This window comes from Lissotriton helveticus, chromosome 5_1 (genome assembly GCF_964261635.1).
Source record: "Lissotriton helveticus chromosome 5_1, aLisHel1.1, whole genome shotgun sequence".
Classification (NCBI taxonomy): domain Eukaryota; kingdom Metazoa; phylum Chordata; class Amphibia; order Caudata; family Salamandridae; genus Lissotriton; species Lissotriton helveticus.
In genome coordinates this window covers 226,996,877-227,024,153 of record NC_136065.1, presented here as the reverse complement: position 1 = coordinate 227,024,153, position 27,277 = coordinate 226,996,877, and the positions used below count along the sequence as shown (strand labels likewise).

Genomic DNA, 27,277 nt, shown 5'->3' with positions numbered 1-27,277 from the left:
GGCACTTCTCCTATGTTTCCTGTTCTTTCTCCTCTATTGTACATCCTTCAAGGAAAGAGTAGCTGAACGCTAGTCCCCTTATGCCACCTGTGGGTTGGCATACAGACTTTCTCTTTGCTAAGTCACAGGCGACAGCAAGGAAAACAAGCATTTACAATGCAACGGTTTCGCCTTTTGGAAAAGTTTGAGCTATTGGCATTGTGAATGACAAACTTTTTATTTATGTGTTGGTTTTGAAAACAGATAAATAAATGGCATTGTCATTTACAATGGCAATAGCTTAATCTCTCGCAAATGCGATTTGTATTGCAACTATTTCAGTTAGCATTTTGCACTACGATGAAAACTGGCTAAAGATACATACAAAAAACAAGTCTTAGCTAGGAGGTAATACTCACCAGACAGAGACACCCGGCAAAAATGACTTCACTTAAACTATCATATGTACAGCACTAACCATTGCACATCCTTCGTTGAATAACTGTTTGTTTACTGCACTAAAGATTGAAGATTACTCTAGTGTTATTTCTATAGTGCTCACATGCTTCAGAGCAAAGAGGACTCTAGGAAAAACACTTGTAAACAAATAATCATCGTGTAGTGAATTATAGTCAGGCATTGTAGAATTACAGTTCGTTTTGGAACATGTAAATGCTATAGACGGGAAATGGTTAAAGGTGCTGGTTCAGAATTTGTAGCTGTGGTTGTGTGCATTTGCAACAGGTGCATTTATTTAGTCGCAAAGTTTCAAACTAGAAGACATGGAATTCATTCCTAGCCTAATAAACTGATCAAATTGTGTGATCCTGTGTAAATCATGTTTTGCCACTATGCTCTATTTCACTTTCGAGTTTGTGTTGGGCATGAAAATACATTATTTTTTAGAGGGGCCAGGCAAAGCTCCCACTCAGCCTGACCCAGGCTGCATGTCTCTTTCACAATAACTCCTCACTGCGCCAATATCTACAATCTCAGCCTTTCACCGAAAGTGCAGCAGACTCGGGTGAAATGTCGGTCCGATTACAGCTAGACGCGCCCCCGCGTATTCTTCCTGTGGCCCAGTCCGCTGGCACACACTCTTATTATATAGCTCCTCACTAAGTCTGTTGTGGGAATTAACAGGTGGGAGTGTAAGGAAGCAGCTGTATTTTAAATAACTAAACGGAATCTCCAATTATTGAGCGCTATAATACCGAAACTCAATTGCTTTTGGGAAAACGAAACACAGAATAAAATTTCTTTTAATGTAGCATTGTTACGGGACATTCACTAAATTGTCTCTGATTATTACAATTCGCTCTTCAATGGAAGGGCGTCACCGAAGTTAGGCCCAAGCAACGTTTTGTAAAGCGCTCGCCTATGAGAGGACGAGATGTAGCAATTTCGTTGAACTGAATATTGTTAAGCAGACTAAACAATTTAACTAAAGAAGACGAGTATTCATTCCACTCAGGTCATGTTTGGACATGTAGGATTGTAAATAAGATTTGGGCATACGTGTCTATAAACGATATTTCAGCTATCAAGTGGAAATATTACTCATTTAACACTGGCACTCGTACAGCAATGCAAGGCATTGAAGATCATACAGACACACATAACGATCATGTGACGTTCACAAGTATATATACACACACACACACGTATGCATGTTTGTAAATAATAACCATGGGGCCTCCAACGAGAACAACTGCATTATCAGAAACATGTCATGATTGGCACTGAAGACGAAGGCTCCACGGGTATCACAACACTTGACATCTCAATTCATCTGCCTCAAAATCAATCACAGTTAGTGAATCGTGTAGATATATTTGGAGTAAATACCGTATTTAATGTGACCTGGATTTAGATAATACGTTGATTCGCGAGGAGGCGCGCCTATTTTTCAGGAAACTTCAAAAACAGAAGGTGCCCCTCAATCCAAGCCAACGTTTTCAGAGCACAATGCTGCTTCCGCCGCCTACCTATCGCCTACACTGTACCTGACAGAATAAATGCCTTCGATGAGTGTCCAGTGAACAAACATACCCCAAGAGGAGGAGGGGATCAGAGCACAGAGGCAACAGAGGAGAAGAGATCACAGGAGCGCAGATCAGGGCACAGAGGCAACAGAGGAGAAAAGATGAGAGCACGGAGGCAGCAGAGGAGAAGAGATCAGAGCACAGAGGCAACAGAGGAGAAGAGATGAGAGCACAGAGGCAACAGAGGAGACGAGGTCAGAGCACAGAAACAACAGAGGAGAAGAGATGAGAGCACAGAGGCAACAGAGGAGAAGAGATGAGAGCACAGAGGCAGCAGAGGAGAAGAGGAGAAGAGATGAGAGCACAGAAGCAACATAGGGGAAGAGATGAGAGCACAGAGGCAGCAGAGGAGAAGAGATCAGAGCACAGAGGCAACAGAGGAGAAGAGATCACAGGAGCGCAGATCAGGGCACAGAGGCAACAGAGGAGAAGAGATGAGAGCACGGAGGCAGCAGAGGAGAAGAGATCAGAGCACAGAGGCAACAGAGGAGAAGAGATGAGAGCACAGAGGCAACAGAGGAGACGAGGTCAGAGCACAGAAACAACAGAGGAGAAGAGATGAGAGCACAGAGGCAACAGAGGAGAAGAGATGAGAGCACAGAGGCAGCAGAGGAGAAGAGGAGAAGAGATGAGAGCACAGAAGCAACATAGGGGAAGAGATGAGAGCACAGAGGCAGCAGAGGAGAAGAGATCAGAGCACAGAGGCAACAGAGGAGAAGAGATGAGAGCGCAGAGGCAACAGAGGAGACGAGGTCAGAGCACAGAAACAACAGAGAAGAGATGAGAGCACAGAGGCAACAGAGGAGAAGAGAGGAGAGCACAGAGGCAACAGAGGAGAAGAGATCAGAGGAGCGCAGATCAGGGCACAGAGGCAACAGAGGAGAAGAGATGAGAGCGCAGAGGCAACAGAGAAGAGATCAGAGCACAGAAGCAACAGAGGAGAAGAGATGAGAGCACAGAGGCAACAGAGGAGAAGAGACGAGAGCACAGAGGCAACAGAGGAGAAGAGATCAGAGCACAGAGGCAACAGAGAAGAGATTAGAGCACAGAGGCAACAGAGGAGAAGAGATCAGAGCACAGAGGCAACAGAGGAGAAGAGATCAGAGCACAGAGGCAACAGAGAAGAGATTAGAGCACAGAGGCAACAGAGGAGAAGAGATCAGAGCACAGAGGCAACAGAGGAGAAGAGATCAGAGCACAGAGGCAACAGAGGAGAAGAGATGAGAGCACAGAGGCAACAGAGGAGAAGAGATCAGAGCACAAAGGCAACAGAGGAGAAGAGATGAGAGCACAGGGGCAACAGAGGAGACGAGGTCAGAGCACAGAAGCAACAGAGGAGTAGGGAGCAGAGTTCAGAGGAGCAGAGATCAGAGGAGCAGAGATCAGAGGAGCAGAGATCAGAGGGGCGCAGACCAGAGCCGCAGCCAGCAGACCAGCGCTGGGAGTCCAGATGAGGCGTTCAGAGCGCGGGGGTCGCCTCAGCCCTCAGCAGCAGCAGCGGAGGGAAAGTTTTCCGAAGCGGCTACAGGGGATCCAGAGCCACCAGACCCGGGGCTCGGGCTGGGATCCAGCCAGGAAGGGATCCGGCCGAGGATGCACCCGGGGACCCACCGCCCGCACTGCCTCCAGCCGAGCCCAGCCACGACCCAGCCAGCAGCTCCCGGCAAAGGAGAGAGAGTGGGAGGGAGGAGGGAGGAGAGAGGAGAAGAGGCAGAGGGAGGGCCAGGGGGAGGAGGAAACACCGACATGGAGGGGGAGAGGGAGGGGAGACCGGAGGGTGCGGGGGGCACAGGAGGGCACAATGCCATGGGAGACAGAGAGGAAGGAGGGAGCAGCAGGAGGAGAAAGGAGAAGGGACCGAGGGGACACATCGAGATAAAATCAGGTGCAAGAGAGGAGAAGAGACAGAGGGAGGGCCAGGGGGAGGAGGAAACACTGACATGGAGGGGGAGAGGGAGGGGAGACGGGAGGGTGCGGGGGGCACAAGAGGGCAACAGTGCCATAGGAGACAGAGGGAGGAAGGAGGGAGCAGCGGGAGGAGAAAGGAGAAGGGACCGAGGGGACACACGGGGATAAAATCAGGAGCGGGTGAGGGAAAGGGGAGGAGAAAGAGGCGGGGGAAAGAGAGCATTGAGAGGAAATGAGTCGGGACGAGGGGAGGGGGGGGAGAAGAGAGAGAGATACGTACTGAAGAGAAAGAAACATATGAGGCAGGTAATCAGTGGAGAAGACGCCTGAAGCAGGAGGGTGAAGAAAAGAAAAGAGGAAACAGAAAGAGAACGGAGGAAGAAAAGGAAAGACAACAAGAACGGGGGGCGTGGCCGGGGGTCAGCGCAGGACGGACGGGGAGCAGCCACCCCCCGCCGCCGCCCGCAGCTCCAGACAGGGGCACGAGTCTGTGATGGGAAAGTCCGGGGGTTGCATAGTGTGGGGGGGGGCGATCAGAACCATGGGCAGAACTGGGGAACTCCACAGTACGTGGGCAATGCTCTCGGGCAGAACAGGGGGCGTCCATCATGTGTATGCATCTGGGGTGCATAATGAACAAGCACTCACCTGGGCTTCCTCCGGCGGCCGTGGTCGGCATGGAATGACAAAAACAAACCCAGAAAAAAAAAACCGAAACTCCGCCCACCGCCGCGATGACGACATCGCAGAGGCGGAGAGCGAAAAAATCGCGGGAACGCCCCCGAATCTGGTCCGGCCTTGACGGACAGATCCGGCTCCCAATGGCTAGCCTCCATTTATGGAGCTAGCCAATGGGAGCCGGGGGACGTTCTTGAAGCCCATATTGTAAACAATAGATTTCGGCAGATTTAGGCGAAACCTAAAAAGGAGGTGGGGGTGGGAACCGGGGAGGGAGGGAACTACACAGCCAAACAAATATATAGAAGTGTCTATAGGGGCATGAATGCGTTGCCTTATGGGTTTTTGGGTGGAGGTATCGGCTGCAAGGAAGTGGTTGGCAGCAGTGCTCCAAAGCAGTGGGTTTGGGAGAATGGTTCTTTTTATTATAATATTATGTGTATTTTGGTTGGTTCCAGGGGAATGTTGGCGTAACAGCAGTAACGCGAGCCACAGCCCAGCGTCAGAGCGGCCCCGATGCAATCAGTCGCAGGGAAAATTTGCATTGATTAGTGAGTGCACAGGAAATAGGATTTTTAATGGAAAGGTGGAGTGAGTTGGAGAGATTTTTTTAAAAGGCGAGATCGATAGGCTAATGGGGAAAAATGTTAGAAGAATAACAGAATGCAGCATTAAACGTTGTCTACCACTCCCTAAACCCCTCAAATAACCCCCAAGTAACCTGCCATTCGGTTCACAGACGCCACAACATAGGTTGGCGGGAAGTAAACAATTCGGTTATGGGCCAACAAATAACATCCTCCCAACTTATTAATTTCAGTTGGAGGGCACATTTTCTTTCACCCCCATCTCCCCTTGGACAAAAGCGCCCCGTTCTCTAGTCCACTAATGCACTCCGATGTTTATTAGACAAACAACTGCTGTCCCCTGTGCTGTCTTCTCCTACGCCCCCCCGCCCCACCACCATTTTATGATTTATGGTGTTCGCGCCTGTACCGACAACCCTGCTCTGAAAAGATAAATAAATAAAAAACAATTTCAGCGCTGGAAGGCTGAAAAAAGTTTAGGCGGTCGGAAAAAAAAGAACACGACTCCACTAATTTAATATGACAAACCCGAGTGATGAATATACTTATGCAAATTCGCGATGTCTTTTCTCTCGCCCTCTCTCTCTCCGCGAAATTTAACTGTAAGTTAATGTTCCTCAGCGAAAGTAGAAGCCCACACTGGTCCGGTTAATGGCTTAGGTATTAGCTGGCCCTAACGATGCATACAAACACACGCGTCTCTGTGGGCTGCGAGCAAGATTTATGCGCAGGGGCCGGCTGGAGCTGTAAACAAGGAGAAAAGGCACAACTCGGCTGCTCTGCGCCACTTCCTACTTCAGGGGAGCTTTAAAAAAAAAAAGCTGTGGGAGGAAGGCAGGAATCCACCGGCGTTGCAACTTTTACACAAGCGCTTCGCTTTTTTTTTTATTTTTTTGTGTACTTGTTCTTTGTTTTACTTTACTTTCCTTTTCTTTTCCTGTCTTTTTTTCCGACCAGGAGGACAGGAATTCTTTGCAAATCTAATGCTTGAAAAAAGCACACATTGCGAGGCATTTGGGTGACTTGACCATTTGCAGGCCCCCATCCTCAGAGGAGGCAAGGAAGGCGAAAATTGAAGCGAGTTTGGAAGGTGGACGAGGAAAGCGGAACTGTGGGCGAGGGTTTTTTGAAAAGCAATAACCTTAACACCCGGAAGCGAGAAGGTTTTGGGGTGTTTGCTGGGATTCCATCGGGCAAGTGGACTTTGTACGCTTTTTTTTTTGTTTTATTTGCTGACACTTTAGACAATTTGATTTATTGGCTTATATTTAAAAGAATGGCACCCTGAAAAAATATATTACTATATATAGAACAAATGCAATTGTTGCAACGGGGCATCTTTATTTTCAAATAATTTCCTTCTAAAAAGGGGAAAAGCAATTAGACTTTTCTTTATTTTTCGGTTTGTCGATGCTTGTAGGTTATGCGTAGCGTGTCCGATACCAACTGTTCTTTTTGCCCCCACTTTCCTTCAAAATATAACATTGGAGTTTGAGGTGGAAACGTAACAGATCCTTACACATTTAAAATGCATTGCAATTGTACAAGTTCATTAACCTTATTTTCAAACCCCATTAATTTTACGATGCAACATAGGGTGTATGTGTGTGTTGCACACACATGCAGTGAAAGATTCACATTTGTCAATGGCAATTAAAGTTTTTTAAAAGATGTGTCAGTACTTATATTAAAGTTGTAGATGCCTTCGTCTTAAGGACGATTCATGAGCTGAGTGGGTCGCAGTTATTTAATTATTTCCCCAACACAGGTAGGTATTCAAGGTGATAAGAAATGGTCACACCCTTGGGGGGTCTTCTTGACATATAATACACACATTTTCCCCCGTTAACAGAGCATGAAGTCGGAGGGGTGGTAAAGACAAACGCACACCAACGTATTCACTGCCTGAGTGCTAAACAAACCCAGAAAAAGAAAAAAATAACAAAACTCCGCCCACCGCCGCGATGACGACATCGCAGAGGCGGAGAGCGAAAAAATCGCGGGAACGCCCCCGAATCTGGTCCGGCCTTGACGGACAGATCCGGCTCTCAATGGCTAGCCTCCATTTATGGAGCTAGCCAATGGGAGCCGGGGGACGTTCCTGAAGCCCATATTGTAAACAATAGATTTCGCCTGCGCCGAAAAGCTGCGCAGAGCGCAGCCTTCGGCAGGCGAAACCTAATAAAGGAGGACAGTGAGCTAAATCGTTGTGGGGTATTTGTACAATGTTGCAATACTTTTTGTCCTTTATTTTACCCCCATGTTTTAAAAGTCCTGGCTTTTATAGGCGTTATGTATTCATTTAGGTTTGATGGCAATTATGTTTTGTAAATCAAGTAGTTTTGGATTTTTGCCTGGAGGAAGTGATTGTATGCCAGTTGATCTAGTATGACAAATTATGAAAGCCCTAAACAACAGTTACAACTTTACCAGGCATTCCAGAGTGTACTCTACACACTCATTTCACACTCAGTACATTCTGGAATGCCTGGTAAAGTTGCAACTGTTGTTTACTTCCAGCTTTCCTTTATTCCAAGGGTCCAAACGTTTCTATAACAGGAGCAACTTCTGAGCAGTTCTAGGTGTCTTGAGCTTTTATTGGTTAATGGTTTTGACTATTGTTGCAGTACAAACAAAACATTGCTCACAATTTGAGGATTACTAGTAGTGGTCACCTAATGTATGTCAAAATATCAAGTGAAAAAATATTGTCAGTGCCCAAATATAATTTCGGTAGCATTGGCTAATAAAATATCATGAAAGAACATATTTATAAGTAAGGTAAGTTTAGATCTACTATTCTTAACTCCACTCTATGTGGCTTGAAGATATATATCCTCAAGCTAAATAGATGTGGAGTTAAACATGTGAATGCAATTAAACATACCCATAAGTATCTGCCAACATGATATTGCCGAAGTCTATATTCTGGATACAATATTTTGGCTGGACGATATATAAAACTCAGTATTGTGGTAGAATACCAACCATCCCAACACATAAGACAGTTACTAACAGCAATGCCAGGAAAAGCTTAATCATTATAACATTCGTCTTCATGGCTAATGAAATAACTTGCACAGCTGAAAGTGCCTAATGACAAATGGAAATCTCCTCAGCTTAGTTTAAACCACAATTCAAAGAGCATCTTTAAATATTCTTTTGATTTTTTATCATTTTGTTTACAGACATCAGTATATCATTTTCGCATAATACATATGGTTCTATTAAATGTGAACTTTTCATGTTGGGTTAACACACTATAAGAAAATATTGCCTTTTTCTGGAAAAAATGTTTTTTTGCCTCAAAAATCAGTTTTTGTGCTTGGTCTCTAAATGTCAGCTTGTGATATCCCTTGAATAAATACATCATATTGACATTGTCTGCTCCAGCTGCATACCATCAGATGACAGGGATACCCACCATAATGCAAAAGATGCCCACGTTATGCCAAGGATGCCCACCATTTGTCAGGACCACTGTGCCATGTCTGCCCACGATAATGCTAAGAACCACCACATCATGCAAGCCATTGTCGTTATTATTCGAAGGTTGGCCACAATTATATGATAGATGGCCCTAACTAGGTCAAGCATAAGTAGAGTATGGCAATGATAGCTGACATTGAGTCATCATTAGTCCAAAGATGCCCAACATATGTTAAGATTTCACATTATCATGCAAATAATATTATATCAGAGACAAACCCTTTATATTGGGGGCACCATATATATTTGGTGTTGCCCAACACTGTAAACGGCTTCAAGGATGAGGAAATGTTTTTTAAGGATGGATACACCAACCACACGCACAACACATTCATAATAATGCACATACACACAGATAAGCGTTTAAACAATCACACATACACGAATCACTACCACCGTCTGAAACAAACAAGGGCATTACCTGCCCCCATCCTCAATCCAGTCTCTGCTCTCTTGTTTACATGTCTGCTAACGCATGTTTGTCACAAACTTCCACTGTCTATGGCAGTCCCACACTCTAGCGACTCCACTCTAGAGAATGCTGGCACTTCTTTTCTGGACAAAAGTTTTCGTTGGGACTTGAAAGTGCTAGAGTGGGGCTTGCCAAGTGACAAATCTCCTTGCAACTGTGCTAAATTGAGAGTGGAGATCGTTGGTCTTGTTGCAGGTATGGCAGGCTGTCGCAGTGAGTATTTGTAAATAAGCGTGTCACCCTGCCATTGGTTTGGCTGAAGGCAAGGCAAGGATGTGTGCAGTACTGCCATCTTCAAAATTACTAGACTGTAGTAAATTACTTCTCTACTGTTCTCCACTGAATAGAATGTACCATGACATCATGGAATGCCTGGGTGTCTCTCTGTGCTCACAGTGTCAGTTGGTCAACTCAGGCTGAGCTGCTTGGAGCCTGCTCCTGGTGGGGTTTTATTTATACTTCCTATCTTCTCCTACTTACCTATCCTAGAAGCAATCTACAACAAAGGATTATCTACTTTCACAGTTGGACTGTGCATCGTCCTTTGCTGCAATTTGGCGACGATCTTGAACCTACGCGTGGAGTAAGGAGAAAGGACAACTAAGGAACCAAGGAACTTAAGGACACGGAACTAAAGACATTAAGGACTTTCAAAACGTCAATTGAAACTCAAAGGTAACGCCCAGCCAGCCCCACAAGTGTCTTGCACTATCTGGACAGCCTGCACCCTGGGCGTTTGTCAGTAGTGAGCCTGCTGTCACCCTGCTACTGTCTGGAAGACTCCTACAGTGAACATGTCTCTCCTGCGCCACAAGTTTCCTGTCCTGCTGTGTTTTCAGTTTTGGCACACTCTCCAAGACAGACGCTGCGTATTTGTCTGCAAGTGGAGTTTAGCACCTTCTTGAGAGTATTCATAGCGTTGGAAGGGACTCAAGATTGTCCACAAAAGCGACGCTTACTGGCACACTCTCCAAGACAGATGCTGCATTGTGGTCTGCCTGTGGAGCTTGGGGCCTGAATGAGAGTAACTGGCAGCCTTGGAGAAGACTTATGAGTGTTCAAAATAGGGGCACGTGGGTAAGCTTACACACATTTTTGGACAAGTAATACTCAGTGACTGGGAGTTTTTTTTGCTGGCTGTCCCCAGCGTGTGTGTTGCGAGGGGCACCTTTAGTCAGCCGATACGCATATTTGGAGAGGCAGGGACTGGGGCCCTGTTATTCCGATGTATGGGGCACTTTACGTTACTTATTTGGATATTTCAGATGTTACCTTTGCTCCATGGCAGTTTAACTGCTACCTTTCAAATAGCCCACGAGCCTCCACCGCACGCGTGCACTCGACATGCTTGCAATCTCTCTTCTGTGACATCCGTTCCTCTCTCTGTGACTTGCTGCAATGGACGCTTTGGTGCACGCTCCTGCCGCAAGCCACCCTGCACTACGCCATGTATGCGTGCCGCCATTTTGCGGTTGGATGTTTTCCTCCTGCTTGGCAATCTTTACTGCGGTGTACTTCTTTAGCAAACTGCATTGTCAATAAAGTTTTGTGGCCAACAAATTACCCGGTCTGCTCCAGTAAGTGAGTATTGCGAGTACAGTTCTCTCTGATGGTCAATGGTTGGTGCGGCATGTAAGCAGAGGACATTTTGCCAATTTTGAGGAGGTCACTATGCACCTGACGAAGTCCACGAGGAGTTGTCTGGTGTTGCCTATTTGAGCAGGGGCAAGAACAATGTTCCTGGAGCTGTCGTGGCTGCCCGGACAGCAGAACGGACAATACATGGACCCGCAGCTCTTTACAACGGGACACAGAGCAAGTTGATATATTGCATGTCCTATTTGGTATGTGATTTATCCTGGTAGGGGAAAGTATTATGCTTCTAGAAATGTGGTCACTGCTCAGATAATAATTTGAAATATGCATTAACGTGTGGAGGTTTTAGTGGCACTCAATTCCATTTTACTGTTGTTAGCGCAGAGTGTACCCTTTTCTTTGGGGAAGTTGTGTGTGTGTACACTCCTCCAATTCAGTTTTAAATTCAAGTTTGTTGTGTGACAGTAAGCTTTCTGTACAGATGATGAGTGTAGTGTACCACTGAATGGTGTGTGCCTTGATTTAGTCTTCATATGTAGAGTGTACCCGTTTCTTTGGGGAGGTTGTGGGGGTAGTCAATGCCTCTAATCTTAATTTCCAGTTTTCCAGGGTGAGTACCCTGTAGTGTACCCTTATTGGGGGAGGTTGTGTTCTTTTCCAGGGCATTTTACCCTGTAATGTACCCTTATTAGGGGAGGTTGTGTTCTTTTCCAGGGCATTTTACCCTGTGGTGTACCCTTATCAGGGGAGGTTATGTGATTTTCCATGGTGACTACCCTGCAGTGTTGTTTTCCAGGGTAAGTACCCTGTAGTGTACCCTATTTAGGGGAGGTTGTGTTATTTTACAGGGTTGGTACCCTGCGTTGTTCCCTATTTTTGGTAGAGATTGTTTGGGCAGTTCCTTGGGTTACTTCCCATGGGGCACCTTTTCATTTTGACACTATGCTCAGGTCGAAGTTTACCTGCTTGGAACTCGTGGCCAAGGGTTTCATGTTGGTAGGACTTTGAATGAGCAGCTTCCTAGTTATCAGTGTCAGCATGCCTTCTTTCCTGATCAGGGGAACTTTTGGTTTCTTTCCAGAGCGTTTTTCTCTGGTGTATTTCTGTTGTGGGGGTTACACTCTTCCGGTTATATAGAGTGAATCTTACCCCTGTTGTACCTTTTATTTGGGATGTTGTATTTCTCCCAGGGGTCTGTCTCTGTGTCTACACCCACCTTTGTTTACCAGGGTTCCTACCCTCTGGTGTACCCATGTTTGGGGAGGTTGTAGGGGTGGCCACCCTTCTTTGTGGCATTGGTTTTTATTCATCTAAGCCATGCTTTGTTTTCTCTAAGGGAGGGGAATGGGGTGTGTATTAGTAATGTTAGCATCTTATTGTATTTCTGCTCATGCTAATGGTATTTCTGATACCTCATGTAGTAAATTTTTAGATTTGTGTATCTCATTGTACTTTCATGTAAATGTTATATTTGAGGTATCTTACTTATCTTTCTCTCTATTTCTGCTGTCATTCCCTAAGGAAGGAGGACGTGTAGTAAATTACTTCTCTTCTGTTCTCATGGAATGCCTGGGTGTCTCTCTGTGCTCACAGTGTCAGTTGGTCAACTCAGGCTGAGCTGATTGGAGCCTGCTCCTGATGGGGTTTTATCTATACTTCCTATCTTCTCCTACTTACCTATCCTAGAAGCAATCTACAATGAAGGATTATCTACTTACACAGTTGCACTGTGCATTTTCCTTTACTATATAGACCCTCTGAATTTCATAGTGTTCTGGGCTACCCTTGATGATTTCTGAAAAAAGTTTATATTTTTGTGGCTACAAAAACTTTCCATGTCCCCCTGTGTCACCATTCGCTCATTACATGTTTCAACAAGTTCTGCATGACATTTTAACTATAACTGAGATTTAAATGTAATTGTCACTTTATGCAAAACCCACATTTCTAAAAAAATTCTCATTATCTGATTTTGTGTGACTTTTGTGTAACTTATATCATTTGATCTTGCACCTAGGGTTTAAAATGTAATATTTTGTGATTCCAGCTCAGGACTGGTTTGCACAGAAAATGTCTATCCAGCCGCTACCTTGTGAGACTTTTTTACATAAGTTGTGTGCTTGCTTAAACAAGTCACAAGATATAACAGCAGATAACATTTTGCTATGAAAGATTAATTTTACAAAATTGTCAAGAGATTCATGCAACTTTTGAGGGACGAAAGTATGCATTTTGCATGTGCAAAGTTGTGCTTGACCACATACATTTCTCAGAGTGAGAAAAGCTGATTTGTGAAGTCAGATTTCACTATACCTCAGAAGGGGATTGTGGTGTCTCTACCCTCGATTCTGTTGACCAGGATAAAGACGAGTTTCTCCTACATGGTGCAAACACAAGGAAACAATAGTATGGTCAACAGGGAGAAAGGTAGCTTCAAGACTTAAACTAACATAAACATTGCAAAATGACCGTAGACCTTCCCTTTACTTAATCTAATAATATAGGATATCCGTCAAGTTGTTTTCAACATACTAAGAAATTCCAACGAGGCACCTGTGCACTGCAAACACTCATAGATGTACTGCAGTGGATTCGATAGTAAAGATCATTTTCACATCATTAGAGGGGGTCTTTCCATTATTGCCCAATAATCAGCAATAGTTTTAAAACCCACCGAGAAGATTGCTTTATATTTCAAAGCTCTCCCTGGCCCAGTAGCAAACACAATCTGCCTTTTGATCCCACCACAAGGGACTTCCCTTTCAGAGCCCATCAAGGACCATGTCACCCTTAACCAGGGGAGCCAAACTACAGACAACATACATGAAATGAAGGTACATTGACACCAGGAACGGAAACAACCTTCACCATTCAGCCTCTGTTTTTAGGCGGATGTTTGTAATATGTGAGGATGTAAGACCTATTACAGTGTTGTCTGTGTTTGGACCAATGTAAAATGTTGTTCAATGGACCAAGCTGGGAGCTCCTAGATACGTACATGGATTGTTGAAAAATAAGCCTAAACTGATCCGCACTCTGCAAAGTATCAGGAGAAAGAAATATGGCTTGAGAAAGGGAAATGAAGCAGAGAAGCAAGGCAGATAATGAGTGGCAGAGTTCATGGGGAAAGACAGGATACTAAAGATAAGTACTGGGCAAAGCCAACAGCGTTGGCCAATGCGAGAGCTATTGGCTTTGTCAAGGGATTTTAGCCATGTTGTTTACCAGTGTGGCTGCTGTCCAGCATGGTTCAAAGTTAGTGCCGTAGAGGAGAGTGTCGTGGAGTGTCGCAGAGTGGCATAGAGTGAAGTGGCGCAGAGTGGCATAGGGTGGTGTATAGTGGAGTGGCATAGTCGAGTAGAGAGTCTTAGACTGGAAAGGAGTAGAGTGTTCTAGAATGGAGTGGCGCAGAGAGGAGTAAAGAAGACTGTAGTACATTGGAGTGTCGTATAGTGTCATAGAGTTAAGAAGAGTGGAGTGTCACAGAGTGGAATGTCGCAGAGTTGAGTTTCTTAAAGTGGAATAGAGGAGTGTACAGTGTCGTAGAGTGGAGCAGGAAGTCGTAGAGTAGCATGGAGTGGCATAGAGTGGACTGGCGTAGAGCAGAGTGGCGTAGAGTGGAGTGGCATAGAGAGGAGTGGCGTAGAGTGTCGTAAAGTGGAGTAGAGTGTCACAGAGTGGAGTGGAGTACAATGAATGAAATGAAACGAACATTTATAGAGCGCGGTAGCTACCCTGAGGGGTCCTATCACTGCAGACAATTGCATGAGAGGGGACAGAGGGAGCTTGTTCTAATTGTTAAACAGCTGAGTTTTAAGCTTTTTGCTGAAGACCAACAGGTTGTGTTCCGCACGCAGGTGAAGGGGTAGGGAGTTCCAGAGTTTGGCCGTGTTGTGGGAGAAGGAGGTTCCACCACATCTAACTTTCTTAACTCTGGGTATTGTGAGAAGGTTTGAGGAGGTAGACCTAAGCTGTCTGTTTGGTTGATAGGGAGTGACCAGGGTGTGGTTGATGGTGGCGCCTGATTTCCAAAAGGCTCTATCAGCTAGATTCATCAAAGGGCCGTTTTGCGAGTCTGTAATAGCGATTCATAAGGAATCGCTATTAAGGACTTGCAAAACGGGATTCATGTAGGAACCGCTAAATAAATTGCGATTCCTACACATTCCTTATTTGCGATTAGGCCCATAGGAATGAATGGGGAGTTATTCCTTATTTGCGATTAGCAATTTGCTAATCGCAAATAAGGATGCGATTTCAAGGGTGCAGGGGTGTCCAAAGGACACCCTGTAGCACCCCTGAAATGTGAATTTACACTGATGTTGTGCACACACATGTCCAAAGGACATGTGTGTGTGTAACATGCAACTTAGAAAAATGCATTTAAATGCATTTTTCTAAGTTTTCGCTATTTACCACGAGGTTTGACTTCGTGGTAAATAGCGGTCCTAAATTGCGATTTCGCAATTTCAAAATGGTTCATGATTTACATTTAAGGAATCTCAATAGAGATTCCTTAAATGCAATTCCTCGCAAATGTGCAAATTCTTTATTAGCGACTTTTGCATTTGGGATGATGAATCCCAAATGCAAAAATTGCACTCGCAAAGGGCCAGATTCTCAGAATCTTGCCCTTTGCGAGCGCAATTAAACTTGATGTATCTAGCTGTATGTGCAATGCACAGGCCCTTGAATATGATTCTGTCTTTGACAGGGAGCCAATGAAGCTTTTTGAGTTCTGTTTGAACTGAGGTCCGACGTGGAATCTGGAGCAGGGTGCGTGCTGCGCAGTTCTGAATAACGTGTAGCTTGTTCAAGGTGGACTGTGGAGCCCCTAGATAGAGGGCATTTCCAAAGTCCAAACGTGATAGGATTAGACCTTGGATCATGATCCGTCTGCATTAAAGGGAAGGAGGGGCATGATTTTTCGGATGAGCCTGAGTAGGCCGAAGCAGGTGGCTGATAACTTTGCTACTTGGTAGTTGAAATTGAGGGACTTGTCCAGCCAGATGCCAAGGCTCTTGATTGTGTCTTTGGGTACAGGGGGGTTCCAAGACAAGTGGGCTAGAGGTGATTGATGTTGAGATTGGGGCAGTGACCTAGTAGCATAGCTCGGTTTTGTCTGCCTTGGTGATGGCAGCGGAAGAACTAAGAAAAACTCTAAATCAGGGTAAGGAGGCCGCCTTGATCCTATTAGATCTATCGGCGGCCTTCGACACGGTCAATCACCAAATTCTGATCAAAAGATTAGCAGAACTGGGGTTTCAAGCTAGTGCCATTACGCTATTGACGTCATTCTTAAATAATAGAACATTTGCTGTAGAAATGGACGGCAAAACCTCCAAATCCTTCAAGCTGCCGTGCGGGGTGCCTCAGGGCTCATCTCGGAATCCCACACTTTTTAACATTTATGTGGCCCCGTTGGCAGAAATCACCAGGCAATATGGCTTCGCTGCAATATCATATGCTGATGACACACAGGTGGTGATCTCGGTATCAGACAATGTTGAGGAGACGGCAGACCGTTTTAACAAATGTATGTTACAGATTAATTCCTGGATGCAGAAGAACTGTCTTAAATTAAATAGCGAGAAGACTGAGGTTCTGTTACTAGGCAACCATATTCCCTTCTGGTCCCCAAAGTGGTGGCCGGATGATTTGGGTGACTGCCCAGTACCAGTAGCTAAGGTGAGAAATCTGGGGGTCATATTTGACCAAAGACTAACCTTTGAAGGGCATATTAACAAACTTACCTCCACCTTCTGGGGGATCCTCAAAATCATCAGGAAGATTTGTCCATATATTCCCATGGATGCGCTAAAAACGGTGGTTACCGCATTAGCTATATCGAGGTTGGACTACGGAAATGCTTTGTTTACAGGGCTTCAGACGCAGCTCTTGCTCAGACTCCAGCGAATGCAAAACGCAGCAGCAAGGCTGATACTGGACATTCCCAAAAACGAACCAATATCGTACCGACTGAAGGATCTCCATTGGCTGCCAGTGGGCAAGAGAATTATATTCAAGTCGCAATGTCTTGCATTTAAGGCATTAGGAAATACTTACCTTCTATAAATCTACGATCAGCACAGGCTCAACTATTGGTAGTTCCCAGGTACAGACAGCTATGCTGGGGGGGGGGAGCATTGTCGTTGGTACGGCTAAGGTATGGAACTCCCTTCCCTTAGAGATAAGAAACAGCAACTCTCTGATGATGTTCAGAAAACAGCTGAAAACCTGGCTGTTTAAAAATTAACTAGGCATTCAGAATTGGATCTAGTTGGTACTCTAGTCCGCAGACTATTCCAGCGCCAAAGACGCCTTCGGGCATAAGCTGCGCTAAATAAAATGTCAAATCAAATCCGTTTAGTTTGAGACAGGAAGATGTGATCCAGGAGGTCACTGCCTCCAGGCAGTCCCTGAGACTATTGGGGCCGGTGTGAGGATAGCTCAGAGCCACCACTAGCTGAGTATCATCCGCGTAGGTGACTATTTTTATCCCGAAGGGACGGACGACCTCAGCTAGAGGGCTCATGTATATATTGAAAAGCGTAGGACTTAAGGAGGAACCTTGCGGTACCCCACAATCGAGAGGTTTACTAATGGAAGCAGTTTCACCCTCAAACACTTGGAAGGATCGCTCCTTCAGGAAAGATTCGAGCCATGAGATTGCTGTTGATGAGACTCCTAGGTTGGTGAGCCGCTGTAGTAGTATGCTGGGGTTTACAGTGTCGAAGGTGGCACTTAGGTCCAGCAGGATGATGGCTGCCGTACCTCCCTGATCCGTGATCTTCCTTGCCTCTTCTGCAACATTGATGAGGGCAGTCTCAGTTCCGTGCATGGGTCGGAATCCTGCTTGAGTTGAGTCAAGCAGCTGGTGGGTTTCTAGGAACTCCATCAGAGTCTTATTGACGTGTCTCTAAAAAAATCTGGCTAAGCCAGGGCAACAGGGATATTGGTCGAAAGTTCCCTGGAATGTTGGGATCTAGGCTGTTTTTTATTTTTTAGAAGAGCCCTGACCATGGCCCATTTCCAAGGAGGATGGACAGTTCTTGTGGCTAGCGAGGTGTTGAGTAGTTCAAGGATGGTGGGTAGGATGTGCGTGGTAACTGCCAGCAGAGAGCGTGGTTGGGCTGGGTCATTGGGAGATCCGGATTTTACTTGGAGCATGGTGGATTTTAATGTGGAGGGGTCAAATAAGGGAAAGTTTGCGAGTGTTGCTGAAATGTGGGGTTGTGACTCTGGAGGGTTGATTACTGGGGCTGGGGCTTGAGTGTGGTGGAAGGAGGTGTATATGGTTTGTATTTTATTGTGGAAGAATTCTGTCAGGTCGTTACAGCGGGATTGGTGATTGAGAGGGATCTGGAGTTTTTCAGGGAGTTTGAGAAGGGATTTTGCAATTTTATAGATTTCCTTCGGTTTGGATGCAGCGTCGTTGATCTTACTCTCGTAAAAAGCTGCTTGCGCAAGTTCTAATTCCATTTTATTAGGTTTTTATCGCACTTCTATACGCAGTTTTTCTGGAGAGGGAGTAGTCTGAGCACCAATTTATCTCTAGTTTTTTGCATTGGCATTTCTGGTGTCGTAGGTCCTGGGAGTACCAGGGAGCGCTCTTGGTGATGCGCTTCGGTTTCGTAACTGTGATGGGGAGAACGGAGTCTAGAGAGTTTAAAATCCACTTATTAAAGTTCTCGTTGGCTATAGAAGGATCCGCATTGAAGGCTGGTCTGGAGGAATCTAAAGAAATTATCCATTCTGCTTGGTGGAGTTTGGACCAGTTGCGTTCCTTCCGGGTGGCTATATTGGGTGCTTGAAGAGGGGTTGGGCATCCCCATGAGGCCGGTATTAGAAGGTGGTCCGTCCATGGTAGGGTCCGAGGGTTTCCCACTGAGAGGTCTGGACAGTTGGTAAAAATGGGGTCTGGGAGGTGGCCCTTGGAATGAGTGGGTTTTAGCACTAATTGTTGGAGCTGTAGTGCAGCGAGACAGGAAGTTATTTCTAAGGCGTTGTTGTCTAGGGCATTGTCAAGGTGGATATTAAAATCTCCTAGGAGAGTGAAGTTAGATGAACTGCAGACTAGGTTGGCTATGGAGGCTGGCAGGGAGTTAAGGAACTGTCCTAGGGTCCCAGGCAGACGGTATATGAGTATCCCTGATAGGGTGCTTGTGGGGGAGAACTCTAAGGCGAATGAAAGACTTTCGCAATTGGATATTGGATGGGGGAGCTGCGGTGGTTATAGCATTCTTTATAGATGATAGCTAAGCTACCTCCTCTGCCAGTTGTGCAGTCTTTTCGCACAATTTGGTATCTTTTGGGTAGGGCCTGGACGATGTCGGGGTCTGACTCGAGATGGAGCCATGTTTCGATTAAAAATAGGATGTCAGGGCTATGTTCTTCTAGTAGCAGTGAGATTTCAGTGGTGTGTTTGGGTAGGGATCTACAGTTTAGCAGGAGGATGCTTAGCTGTATAGGTTTTGTTGGGAGGACAGGGGGGGCTGAAATCCACAGTGAGGGCATGTTAGGTTCTGATCTAGTAGGTTGCACATAGTTGAGCATGGCGGCGGGGCCTTTCCTCTAAGTTTGTACAGTGAGTCGGGGCTGTATCTTCTGATTTGAGTAGAAAAAGGAGCAGGGGTCATAGCCCCTGGCCCCGGTCGGCCGCGGACGGGCGCAGACGGGCTTGCCTTTGGCATGCCTTTGGTGCGCCAGCGGCTTGAGGTGCATGGGTTAATGTAGTGGATGGGCTGACAGCTGCAGGCAGCTGATTGGTCGCCCCGGCCAGGAAGTCGTGATTCACTTCCTGTAGCCCGGGTCTTTGTCCCGCCTCCCTCCACACAAACCAAACAATTGGCGGTGAACCGGGGAGTATGGAACTGTGAACAATATACAGTGAATTATATTTTAAAAAGCGATTTTACCCTTGTGCTTTTAAAAATGAGCGTGAGACCTTCCCAGGCGCTCCTTGTGGTCTCGAGTACGCCCGCTTCGCGTCTTGAGGTGCATGGGTTGATGTAGTGGATGGGCTGACAGCTGCAGGCAGCTGATTGGTCGCCCCGGCCAGGAAGTCGTGATTCACTTCCTGTAGCCCGGGTCTTTGTTCCGCCTCCCTCCACACTAACCAAACAATTGGCGGTGGACCGGGGAGTATGGAACTGTGAACAATATACAGTGAATTATATTTTAAAAAGCGATTTTACCCTTGTGCTTTTAAAAATCAGCGTGAGCCCTTCCCAGGCGCTCCTTGTGGTCTCGAGTGCGTCTCCAGTGGCGTAGAGTGGAGTAAAGTGTTGTAGAGTGGAGTAATGTAGAGTGGAATGGTGCAGAGTGGCATGCATAGAATGGTGCAGAGTGGAGTGGTGTAGAGTGGCATAGCATAGAGTGGAGTAGAGTGGTGGAGAGTGGCGTAGAGTGTTGAAGAATACAGTGGTATAGAGTGTGGAGTGGAGTAGAGTGAAGTGGCATAGACTGGCATAAAGTGGATTGTCGTAGAGTGGAGTGGCATAGAGTGCAGTGGTGTAGAGTGGAGTACAATGTTGTGAAGTAGATTGGAGTGGTGTAGAGTGGAATGGTGAGAGTGAAGTGGGTAGAGAGGACTGGACAGTGTTGAGTATACTGGCGTGGAGTGGAGTAGAGTGGAGTGTTGTAGAGTGGAGTGTCATACAGTGGAGTGCCATAGAGTGCATTGGCACAGAGTGGAGTCGAGTAGAGTGTCAGAGTTGGGGAGTGTGTGAGAGTGGAGTAGAGTGTCATTGAGTGGCATGATGTAGAGTTGAGTGATGTGATGTAGAGTCGCATAGAGTGAAGTAAAGTGGAAAGTCGTAGAGTGGAGTGGTATAGAGTGGAGTATAGTGTTATAGTGTGCAGTAGAGTAGAGTGGTATAAAATTGAGTGGCGTAGAGTGGAGTAGAGTATCTTAGGGCCAGATGTACCCCTCTGGTTTCTGGTCGCAAACAGGAAATCAGCCAGTTTGCGCCTGCAAAAAAGGTGTCCAGGCATGTACAAATGCAATTTTGTGAGTTGATGACTCGCAAAATTGCGCTTGCGACTCTTGCTATTAGGAAGGGGTGGAAGGGGTGTCCCTTCCTAATAGCGAGTGTCAGTGCCATGTACCATTGTTTTGCAACAGCATCTGCTGACCCCAGCAGGCCACCATCCCTGGGAGTGCTAGCCATTGTCAATGGGGTCGCAAATTGCAACTGCCTCATGAATGTTAATGAGGCATGCAATTTGCGACCCCACTAGGAATTGCAAACAGTGTCTGAGACACTGTTGTACATACTATTTAGCGAGCAGCAAATTGCAAGTCGCTAAACAGAATGTTCGTACATCTGGCCCTTAGAGTAGTATGTCATAGAGAGGAGTATTGTAGAGGGAAGTGGCGTTGAGGGGAGTTGCATAGAGTGGAGTGACACAGAGTAGAGTAAAGAATAATGTTGTATACTTGAGTGTCATATAGTATTGTAGTGTCATAAAGTGGGGAACAGTGGGGGCGTATTAGAGTTGAGTTTCTTAAAGTGGAGTATTGTAGTGTAGAGTGTTGTATAGTGCAGCAGGGTGTCACAGAGTAGAGTAGCATGGAGTGGTATAGAGTGGAATGGCATAGAGTGGATTGGCATAAAGTGTTAAGCTTTATTTTGAAAGGGGCGCAGAGAACCCCGTGCAGGTGAGGGGAGTGAGTGACAGCACCCACCAAGCTCCTTTTTCCCCCTTTTAAGAGGCCCACTGACAGTGCACCACCTCTTTGTGTCCAACAGTCAGAGCGCCTCTTGACAGCTTCTTCGCCTCTGAGCAAGTGTCTATAAAATGGCACGGGTGCAGAGGGAAGGTGCTCCCTTTGAGAGACCGCCAGTGCACATGTACGCCAATACAATCTATAATTCAGAACGAGCTGTGCAAATGGGTGTACATGCAGCTGTGCCCCTGGAGTACTTTACCTAATATGGTCTCAAGTCTTCTGTCACCCACACACACCACACTCAGTTCAGGTGTTTGCTCACTTACCCAGACCTATAAGTAACACAAAACCTGGCAGAGCACGTACCTACCCCACCCTCTGTGCCTTCCCGCCTTCTCCCTAAATAAGCCATGCTCTCTGCTCTTCCTGGAGCAGAGAACTACACCAATGGTTTGCTCACAGGCTCTTTGAGCGACATTTCAGAGCAGCTTTGAAATCCCTCTGTTAGCGCTGATAGGTAAAGACTGCGGCTGACAGGGAAGTGAGCGCTCCCCACTCACGTCACAGCATTGGCAAACAACTTACGTTTCCCACTACTGTGAAATAGTACTAGTGAATAAGCAGATTCAGAATTCGCAATTCACGTTACTGGCTCTTATGGATGAAAGCGATACATAACAAAGTCTATACCCAGACATATGGACACAGATTTCAAAGTACACAACCAGGGTTAAATGTGCTTCTCGGTAGAGGCTCTTCTGCTCGTCAAATGCCTTCTCGGGCAAATCAGCCAGTGTTCAATGCTGAAGAGTTTTAATAGCCAGCTACAGCCCAGCAATCATGAAACATAATGAGATGCCTCAGGCGTCCATCAGAACACTACCTGGAAAGAATTCTGGGGCGTATTATCAAGGGGGTTTTTCTCCGCTTTTTTGGCTTTAAAAGCCAAGAAAGCGGAGATAAAATTATCTCCCTATTACCTAGCTGTCGCTAACACCAGTTAGCGACAGCTAGTAGGAGATAGCGACCATCTTGGGACCCGCTTTGCATGTCAGTGAAATTTATCACTAATGACATGCAAAGTCACGATATCTCCTATTACCAACTTTTGGAGATATTCGCGCTAAGCGCGAATATCTCCAAAAGCTAACACCTGCCCCTGAGCAGTTCTTAGCCATGTTATCCAATGGTAGGTGGATAACATGGCTAAGAGCATTAGCTCGGTAATGCATGAATATCGCTGACTTTTCAGCGATATTCATGCATTTCGGCCGATTTTTATCGCTTAGGAGATAAACCTTGATAATAGCAAGGTTCCTAAGCGATAAAAATCGCCGCAGCTCGGCGATAAAAATATTGCCGCTAAGCCAACATAGCGATAATTATCGCTAGTTGTTGGTAATATTCCCCTCTATTTGATGAGTGCACTAGTCATTCATGTGTTCATGCATTCTCTCGTTTACAGACAGACAACACACAGGCAAACTGTAAGCAGAAATCAAGAACAGAAAGGCCTTGATAGACTACAGTCTGACTATTAACAGACATACTACAGAAAGACTTGATAACCTAAGCAGACAAACAAACCAATTAACAGGAAGACTCACAATCAGAATAAAGGAAGATACATGAGATCCATTAGTTATAAACCAAGACTACAAACTTCAGACAAACCGACTACAGATAGAGTCAGGCAAACTCCAAACAGGTTACAGATAGCTACTGAGATAACAATACACTGCTTGATGAATTGGTGCATGGATGGATAGCAGCTATCTGCACACGCTCAAGAACCCCATCTCGTGTTACCTGGATCTTATAATGGATGTGCCAGCACTGCCATCCTCTCTGGATCTGTTGGCCATTTGGCTTATGAGAATATGGTTCTTTAGTATCTCGGCAGGAGAACGTTTATGAGTTTCTGTCATGATGCTTCTGCTCTTTGATGGCTTCTCAGACGATTCGGTGGACCTTTGAGTTGAGTGGGCTGTTGATGGTTGGCTGCTCCACATGGGAGAAAAACCTCTGTGGAAAATTGCATGTATTGATATGTAAACTTTTTGTGCATAGAAACTGGTTCAGGGAATAAAGGGATTGGTTGTGCTTAGGGGAACAATTTACACTGAGTGTATGAAGAGAACAATGATGCCAGTTTTTATTGAGATTGACCACTGCCCAGACTACCAGTCTTTTCATACAAGCCTCAAGAATGTTATGACCTACGAACACTACTGATGGTTTTAACCTGTGGACTGGATATAAACATTCCAATAAAAGTTCAAATGTGGGTCATTTGGACTGAAGGCACCATTAAAATTAGGAGGCATCTTCTGGTGGTACACTGTCACAAAAATAGTGGGGTGAAATGTATTGGAGCAAATAGCAAACATCAAGCGCTTACTTGTTAATGTTTTCATATTCATCCTTCGCAGTCCGCCTGGTCACTGGTCGGCTTTCGCAACGTCCCTCACTGGTGATGGCGCTAACAGTGCATGTGTATTCTGTGTTGGCTGTGAGCCGCCGGGCAGTGTAGGTGCGCTCGGTGCCCAGGTAAACCACTTTCCCATTCAGGCAAAGCTCATAATTAAAGAAGCGACCCAATGGCACTTTTGGGACATCCCAGGTAATGAAGATCTCGCTTCGGCCCACAACATAGAGGGTTAATTTTCCCGGGGCATGCTCACCAGTGTCTGTAGTCCTAGCCTCTACAAAGGCCTTCTCACCCCTTCCTTTACTTGTACAGGCACACACACTAAAAGTGTAGCTAGTGTCAGGTGAGAGGCCTCCCACAATGCAGCTTAGTTCCTGTGTAGACTCAACAACAGAGTTCCCCCTGTACACAGTGTAGCCTTTAATGACTCCTTTAGGCTCTGCAGGTGGAGCCCAGCTCAGTTTCAATTGGCTGGTTGTCTGTCCGATGACTCGTAGGTGCAGTGGGCAGCTAGGCAGTGACTCCTCCTGGGTAAACACTGTAACGCTACTGCGAGGGCTGTGATCTCCTTCGGTTTCCATGCAGAGGGTGAAGCGGTACTCCTTGCCTGGCTTGACACTAGAGAAAACATAGCTGCATTGGTGTCCATGGTAAAGCAGGCTATCTTTCTCGAAAAGTCTGTCAACAGAAAAAAAAGACAGTCAGTCTTAACCCATGAGAAAGAAAGGAATGACCTGTCACCTACCCCACATTTGTTCCCTTTCCATCCTAAAGCTGTGCTCTGTGCTCTCAAGCGCTGCACTGATAATCTCTCAGAAAACTCTGTCAGAGTAGCCTGATATTCCTTTATGACGTAGCAAAGGCAAGAAATAACTTTTGTTTCCCTCTTTGTACTCGTCATAGTAGCGAATATCCAGATTTAGAACCTGGCCTTCATGGTAGTGACTTTCAGCGACAACCACACATAACCAATGCTTCAACAGTATATGGCCCACATATAGCTCAACAAGCACCCTCCATTCTTGTAGACTGTTGTTTTGCTTTTGAACTCTGTACCTTTCTTGCAAATGTGTTACATCACGGAAGCTGTAAATTAACGTGACAAGATTTTTTTAAATGCTATAAGATCAAATAAAAAATATATATATCCAGGCAGGAATAAAGATCACCACACCGTATGTGCACTACAGCATCGATCTGGTAATTCTTCCCACACATAGATTTGCTAACTTGGCATTGACTCTCTCCAAACGCACAATAACCATGAGGTGGAAAGCGGTAAAAGCACCGTCGGTGCTAGACTGGTACAATGAAGTGATCAGATGGGGTAAAGCTGAAAGTGCAGAGGGAAGAACATAAGGGGCTGTGAAAAAAATCTATCTCCTTAGAATGGAATATGATGTTGGAGGAGTTTATAGCCACAGAGGTACAGTCACTGTAGAAGGGGAAATGTTAGATTGTTAAGGATGCTAACAAAAAGTAGGCAATGCCAAAATATTGACCTTGCAACGCTACATTATATAATAGTGTGTTGTAATTATCTTGTAAGGTTTGCCTTTAACATGGAGTGTGGAGCACTGTGCCCAGGGCGTTCCACATTCTGTGTAGTTGTGCCTGGTTCTGTACTCTGGCAGTTAAAGACTGACTGGCCAGGCTTTCCACTCAAGACCTTTACATTTTAATACAAGAATATAAATTAACCATCAACCTGCTTCCTGTCTTCAAACCAACTTACAACATAGGGACCATTTGCTAGATTTATGCCACGAGTTATAATTATTAAATCTCGCTATGCTGACTGTCAACATGAATATATACATGCAGAACCGAGTCTGTGGGGAGGGAGGGTGTGGGAAACATAGGTAGATTAGGTTAAGTTGGGAGGGACGTAAGAAGTGATGTAACCCATTACAGCGCCTATACTGAGTTATGTACATGGCAGAAACTGAATCTTGATGGATACTACAATTCAATGGAAGTATGCATGTAAAAACTGTTAAATAGAACCAAGGATAATTCTTCGACAATAGTACAATTGTTTCTTTTATTTCGAGATCCAATACATAGCATGGTAATGGCGATTTAAATAATGTATATCAATGATAAAAGAAGTTGTGATAAAGAGAAAATCAATCAAATATGTTTTTAAAAAAAAAGAAAAATCGATTTGGTAATTTAAACAGACCTGTCTGTTAGTCCATTCTGCTGCAGCTTTAATTTGTTAGTGTACATTTGATTTGAAATTATTTTTTTTCCAAGTGATTCATTTTCATGTCTAATCCTTTTTACGCACATTTACCAGTATGTCCCTGAATACCATCATATTAGAATGCCCCAAATGCATTTCATGCTGGAAATTCTTTGTCAAGGACAAATAATTAAATTCCCAAATGGAAACCAAAAAAGGTAACAGAAAACTGGTAATTTAATAACCCTATGAAATATAAAAACAGACATTATCCTTAAACAACCTGTATACAGCCCTTAAACAACCTGTATACGGCCCTTAAACAACCTGTATACAGCACACACATGGCCAAGATAAGATCGATGTTTAACCATAATCAATTCAGTGGGCTCATCATCAGGACGCCAGCCAGTTAAAACCTTTGTTTCCTTTCTCTCATCTAGTGCATGGTGCCTGAATAGGAGGTCGAACAGCCAGAACTACTGGGGGTTATGCACATACCTAAAATTACCCAAAATTGGGTGTTTGGGGCATTGTAATTGTGCATTTAATACTTGATGTCCTCACACATTCTCTAACATCCAGTACTGGGCAATTCAAGGAAAGCCCAGTAAGTGTTGCTCCATACTATAAAAATATCAGATACTACATACAGGATGCAACTGGAATGATTGTAATTGAACTCACACTATATTATTATATGTAAGGTTTAGTTTAGTGTAAAGAGTTTATGGCTTACTTCAGATTAGTGCTAGAATTATTTTAATTTTCTTTAGTTTTGTGCAGGGTTGAGTTGACTTCAATTTAGCATAAAGTTTATAAAGTCTAAGATTTAGTTTAGTTTACATTTTGATTTAGGTTCAATTTAATACAGTTTAGTGAAAATGTAAGTTATGTGTAATTTTCAGTTTGTATTAGTCTAGTCTAAGGTTTATAATAGGTACATGTAAAGCTCACTTTGGGTTACTTTGGTATAGATTTTAAAGTTTTTTCGTTAGGTTAGAAATCAACTCCACGCTTTGATTGTGGTTGTGCTAGAGTCTGATCTGCTTTATGATTTGTACATATCAGGTTGGTAGCGTCATCTTTTGGAAAGGATGAGATATGGCAGGTTAGACATTACTTAAATAACTCTAGTCACAAGGCCCTGAGAAGATTCTAAAATTCCAATAACACAACCCTCCTATATTGCAATGGTAGCAAGATATTTGGAGTGTAAACTTATATCT

At 45.0% G+C, this 27,277-nt stretch overlaps 1 protein-coding gene across 1 annotated transcript in view; it reads right to left on the bottom strand.

Annotated features, from left to right (window-relative positions):
* LOC144753068 (uncharacterized) overlaps window positions 1–27,277 on the bottom strand; it is a 172,238-nt gene that overhangs the window by 35,723 nt on the left and 109,238 nt on the right. The window contains exons 8-10 of the mRNA XM_078640858.1: window positions 23,831–24,538; window positions 23,239–23,454; window positions 13,068–13,131 (exon numbers count right to left, since the gene is read on the bottom strand). Of these exons, the coding sequence (XP_078496984.1) occupies window positions 13,068–13,131; window positions 23,239–23,454; window positions 23,831–24,538 (988 nt within the window). The remainder of the gene's footprint in view (window positions 1–13,067; window positions 13,132–23,238; window positions 23,455–23,830; window positions 24,539–27,277) is intronic.